Source organism: Sphaeroforma arctica (genome assembly GCF_001186125.1).
Source record: "Sphaeroforma arctica JP610 unplaced genomic scaffold supercont1.238, whole genome shotgun sequence".
Taxonomy (NCBI): Eukaryota; class Ichthyosporea; order Ichthyophonida; genus Sphaeroforma; species Sphaeroforma arctica.
In genome coordinates this window covers 84,373-90,316 of record NW_014040320.1, presented here as the reverse complement: position 1 = coordinate 90,316, position 5,944 = coordinate 84,373, and the positions used below count along the sequence as shown (strand labels likewise).

Here is a 5,944-nt window from a genome sequence, read left to right as displayed (position 1 = left end):
AGATCACTGGAGAGTCGTGGGGAAGATCTGAAAACACAGCTGACAGAGGCGCAGGCGACCATAGACACACAAACACACACTATTTCGTCACATGTGGACACTATTTCGTCACATGTGGACACTATTTCGTCACTGGAGAGTAGTGGGGAAGATCTGAAAAAGCAGCTGACAGAGGCGCAGGCGACCATAGATACACAAACAGACACTATTTCGTCACATGTGGACACCATTTCATCACTGGATAGTAGTAGGGAAGATCTGAAAAGGCAGCTGGCAGACGCGGAGACGAGTGCGGATGAACAAGAGCACACCATTGCATCGCTACAAGAGAGCAATGCCAATGTATGTGCGGAGTTGGTCACCGCAAAGGCCACCATCGCCGATCAAGAGCGAGCGGCAGATAACTTGCAGGATCGCCTGCAGAGCATGGAGAGCACACAGAGGGAGCTCAGGAATGTAGAGAGCAACCTGAGGAATGCCCAGAGTAAGATGCGGGAAACGGTGAAGGGGCTCCAGGGCGAAGTGTGTGGTTTGCAGCAGACCGTCAACGAGCAACAAGTGATCGAGAAAACACTCCGAACGGAGCTGGCGGGGTTGCGTGTGAGTGAAGCCGCACTCCAGAAACAGATCGAAGTTCTAAAAATAGAACGCCTTCAGTCACGTGTGGAGACATTGCAGGAGAGTGAGGCGGCGTTGCAGGCTCAGACGGTTGCGGCAGATGCGCTAGAGAGTTCTTTGCGAGGCGAGATAGTCGACGGCCAGCTAAAAATAGAACAGGGGGAGCTAAAAATAGAACAGCTGCGTGGAGATTTGGCGGGAGTCACTGAGGAGCTGGCGGCACAGACCCACAGGGCGACGAATTCCAGTGCACATGTGGCCGAAACGACTGCACTAACAGAGCAGAAAGTGCGGTACATCGAGGCCCTGCAAGAGAAGTCGAGTGGTCTGGAGGCTGCGGTGGCCACACTGACGCGAGTGGAGGTGGACAATATGGCACGAGTGGGGGTGCTGCAGGAGACCGTGGGCGAGCAAGCACAGGCACTACAGACACTGCGCGATACGGAGACGCGGCTGACGAGAGAGCTGGCGGAGTCATGTGACGGTCTCCAAGAGGCGCGCGAGAGGACTGTGGGGCATGTGGAGAGGATCGATGTGTTGGAAGACAGCGAGAAAGGGCTGAAAGCCGAGATGGCTGCCATGGAAACGCGCGAGAGTTTGCTCCGGGCGGAGTGTGCCGAAGCGCGGCTGCAGGCGCAGACGTTGGCTGTGGCTGTGGAGGTGTTGGAGACGACAGAGACGGAGCTCAGAGCTCAGCTGTGCGAGTCTCGCGAGTCTGGTGATACAATACAGAGGCAATTGGACGGGCTGAGCGAGAGCGAGCGTGTACTGAGAAGCCAGGTGGACAGTACACAGCAGCAGCTGAGGGACGTTGAAGAGAAGCGTGGGGCGGTGCAGGATGAACTGGTGAGTACTTGTGCAACGCTGAGCGGGAAAGTAAAGGAGCTGGGAAATGCTGAGGAGCATCTAAAGAGTGCCGAGGAGCAGCTAATGAGTACTCAAGAGCAGTTAGCGAGCACCACGGACCAGTCGACGTGCGTTCAAGAACAGTTGATGAGTGCTAATGAAGATATGCGAAACACCCAAGAGCTTGTGGAGAGTATAAAACAAGAGCTAGGGAGTACGAAGGAACAGCTAATGAGTACTCAAGAGCGCTTAAAGATCACTGAGAAGAAATTGACGAGTGCCTGTGAAGAGTTAATGGGTACCAAGGAGCAGCTGACGAGTACTCAAGAGCAATTAACAAGCACTCAAGAGCAACGGACGAGTGCTTGTGAGGAGTTGACGAGTACCAAGGAGCAGCTGACGAGTACTCAAGAGCAATCAACGAGTATTCAAGAGCAACGGACGAGTGCTTGTGAGGAGTTGGCGAGTACCAAGGAGAAGCTGACGAGTACTCAAGAGCAATTAACGAGTATTCAAGAACAATTAACGAGCACTCAAGAGCGCTTAAAGATCACTGAGAAGAAATTGACGAGTGCCTGTGAAGAGTTAATGGGTACCAAGGAGCAGCTGACGAGTACTCAAGAGCAATTAACAAGCACTCAAGAGCAACGGACGAGTGCTTGTGAGGAGTTGGCGAGTACCAAGGAGCAGCTGACAAGTACTCAAGAGCAATTAACGAACACTCAAGAGCAACGGACGAGTGCTTGTGAGGAGTTGGCGAGTACCAAAGAGCAGCTGACGAGTACTCAGGATCAATTAACAAGCGCTCAAGAGCAACGGACGAGTGCTTTTGAGGAGTTGTCGAGTACCAAGGAGCAGCTGACGAGTACTCAAGAGCAATTAACAAGCACTCAAGAACAATTAAGGAGCACTCAAGAGCAACGGACTAGTGCTTGTGAGGAGTTGGCGAGTATCCAGGAGCAACTGGCGAGTAATCAAGAACAATTAACGAGTACTCAGGAGCAATTAACGAGTACTCAGGAGCAATTAACGAGTATCCAAGAGCTATTGACGAGTGCTTGTGAGGATTTGGCGAATACCAAGGAGCAGCTGACGAGCACGGAAGATGAGCTTACCACTGCTCGAGAGCAACTCATGAGCACTCAGCAAGAGCTGGTGAGTAGCCGTAGCAGACTGGTCAACGGCGAGGATGATCTGACAAGCACTCAGAAGCAGTTGGTACATACGCAAGAGCAGCTTATGTCTATGCAGGATGAGCTCACAGACACTCGAGATGGCCAGAGAATCGCTCAGAATGAGCTCGCAAGCACTCGGGATGAGCTAGAGAGTACTCGCGGGGAGCTGCAGGGCTGTGAGGAACGGCTGGCAGTTCGGGACACACAGCTGACAACCGCTCATGAGCAACAGAAAGATACTCTGAATGAGCTCACGAGCACTCAGAATGAGCTTAAGAATACTCAGAATGAGTTAACGAGTACTCATACTGATCTGATACACAGTGGGGAGCGTCTGGCACTTAGGGACGAGGAGCTGGCCACGACTAAGCAGCAGCTACTATGCACTCACGAGGAGTTGGCGGGAGTAAAGGAGCAGCTGCAGAGTACTAAGGAGCAAGTGACAGTGGCTCAGGAGCAGCTGGCAGGCACTACTCAAGAGTTTACGAGGACCAGCCATCAGCTAGAAAGTGCTCTTAAGGAGTTAAAGAGTACATCTGAGGAGCAGACGATTACTCAGGAGCAGTTATCGAGTATCCAAGAGCAATTGAATACAGCCCAGAAGGGGCGCATATGTACAGAAGGGCAGCTGGAGAATACGCAAGAGCAGTTGGGCTGTACTCAAGAGCAATTAAGGAGTAGCTGTGAAGAGCAAAGGAGTACTCAGGAACAGCTGGAAAGCACACGAACGGAACTGACAACTATCCGGGGAGAGCTCACCGTCACAGCGAAAGAGTTAAGGAGTGCTCGAGATGAGCTGTCGAGTACTCAAGAGCATCTGAGGACCAATGGCGAGGAGATGGCGAGTATTCGGGAGCAGCTGAGAAGTACTCGTGCGGATGCCTTGAGTACTGAAGACCGACTGATGTCATCACAACAGGAGAAAAAGAAGTCTGAATTAGAGCTATCGAGCACGAAGGAGCAACTGACGAGTACTCAGTATGAGCTACAGAGTACTCAGAATGAGCTGCAGAGTACTCGAGCGAAGCTGGGTACCACAACCAAGCAGCTATGCAATATCCAGGAGGAGCTGACTAGTGCTCGCGAGCAACTGGTAGAGCGAGACACGGCAGTGAGTGAATTGCGCATGTGTGTAGATAAGCTGGAACTAACGGCTGAGCAGAAGGCACAATCACTGGGCAAGGTGGTCTTTGACTTACAGGCGAACAAGGAGGTGGTAAACACTGAGCTTATTTCGGCACGTGAGGAAATAATCGCACACCAGGCCGCCCTTGCAGTGGCGAAGGAGAAGCTGGCAGCGAGCGAAACGCGCGAGATTGTATTGGGCAGTGAGATTGGTAAATACGAACAACAACACAAAGCACTCAGCAATGACATACAGCAGCTGAAAGATGAGATTAGTAAACACGAACAGCAACAGAAAACACTCAGCAGTACTATAGAGCAGCTGAGAGATGAGATCATCAAACACAAACAGCAACACAATACCTTTGCCAAGCGAGCGGAGGGTGTGGAGGCAGAGCTGCAGCAGAAACAGGCCAGCGCCACAGCCACACTCGACGACGTAACAGCACAGCTAGCACGGGCGCAAGAGACATTGCACGCGAGTGAAGCCCAGGCACAGTCGCTGAGGGAAGCCTTAGTAGACCGGGAGCGGGAGTTCAAGGAGAGGCAGGAGGTGTATGTGAGAGAGATAACGCACAGAGAGCTAGGGTATGAAGTGATGGTGGTGGAGGGAGAGCGCACACAGGCCGAGAAGAAGCAACTTGAGGCAGAAATGGGGCATTTTGAGTCCGAAATAGGGCGCCTGAGGGCCAGAATTGAACAGTTGGAGACTGAAAAGGGACTTGCGCAGACACAGTTATGTGCCGCGCAGGACGACGGTATGCGTTTATCGGGTCTGTTGGACACGACGAATGGAGAGCTGCAAGAGCTGCGGGAGAGGACAGTGGCTCAACAGGATATAGCAGCCACACAGGAGCTAGAGACTGAGCGGAAGGCGAGTTTGCTAGGTAGCCCTGAGCAGGTAGTAATATGTAGTACTACGCGTGAGGACGGGCCGGGTTGTGGCCTATGCCCCGCACTCCGGATACAGAAGGGACAGCTGGCTGCGGAGTTGGAAACGCTACGAAAAGAGAAGGACGACATCTGCGAACAAGTAAGCCTCGCCAAACGTGTTGTATTCAGTGCATATAATTTGGTATATATGGTTTGGCATATGGATATGACCCGTAAACCTAGTTTATATACTAGGTACTCAGTTCACCTAAAACCATAAAACCTTACACTCAAACTTCTATATCCTAAAACCTTATACCCTGAAATATTATTCCCTAAAACCCTATACCTTGAAAACTTATTCCCTAAAACCCTGCTGTACAGGCCGTGGTTCACTACACAGCACTCAATGGAACCATACAAGATCTCAAGGACCGACTGGTCTATTTTGAGCAGGAGCATGCCGATCAGGCAACGGAGATACGGCGGTTGGAGACAGAGATTGAGGTGTGTTTAAGGCCATACTTCGTGCAAAGACGGTTGTGTATATGTGTGTGATATAGGCATCGCTATGTGGGTAGTGCAGAGGATGTACATACAAAGAGACAAGGTACGTGTGTGTATGTGAATACGGCTGTTGGAGACAGAGACTGAGGTGATTTTGAAGCCATGCTTAGTACGAATACGGTTGTGTATATGTGTGTGATATGTGCATTCGGATATGTGTCGTCCAGTGGGTGTACTCACAAATAGATATGCTACGTGTGTGTATGTGAAACAGATAGACCCGTGTTCGTATTCTTACCGTGTGGCTATATTATGTATCGCTCGAACGCAGGTATCTCAATAGAGATACAAGTATATGTCAACTATGTTCAATAGAAAGGAGTGTGTGGCCCAACATGTGCCATATTTATTTTAAGGTGTCCATGAATTAGCCTCCAAGACTGTAGACGTCTCTACTCGAATGACCACAAGTATAAAGAACGCACTCCGATTGAGTCATAAGTTATACTAACGGTTAGCAGAGGCGAAACCCTACCAAGTTCGCATAATATATATATATATATATATATACTTGTATTATGTATATATACATATGTATATATATATGTATATATTTATATATACATATTATATATATATATATGTATGTATATATATATATATATGTGTGTGTGTGTGTGTGTGTGTGTGTGTGTGTGTTGTTAGTATGTATAGTATATGTATACGTATATATATATATATACTACTGTATACGTAAGTTACGTTACGTTTAACTTTTACTTAAAATTTAAATTTTAAAA

General features: G+C 49.5%; 1 protein-coding gene across 1 annotated transcript; it reads left to right on the top strand.

Annotated features, from left to right (window-relative positions):
* Nucleotides 1-91: 91 nt before the first annotated feature.
* Nucleotides 92-5,487, top strand: SARC_04323 (hypothetical protein; the record flags this gene model as incomplete). The annotated part of the gene is made up of 4 exons (XM_014301863.1): nt 92-128; nt 173-4,797; nt 5,022-5,144; nt 5,476-5,487. 4 exons carry the CDS (start codon nt 92-94, stop codon nt 5,485-5,487), a joined length of 4,797 nt encoding a protein of 1,598 aa, XP_014157338.1.
* Between the last annotated feature and the right edge of the window lie 457 nt (nt 5,488-5,944).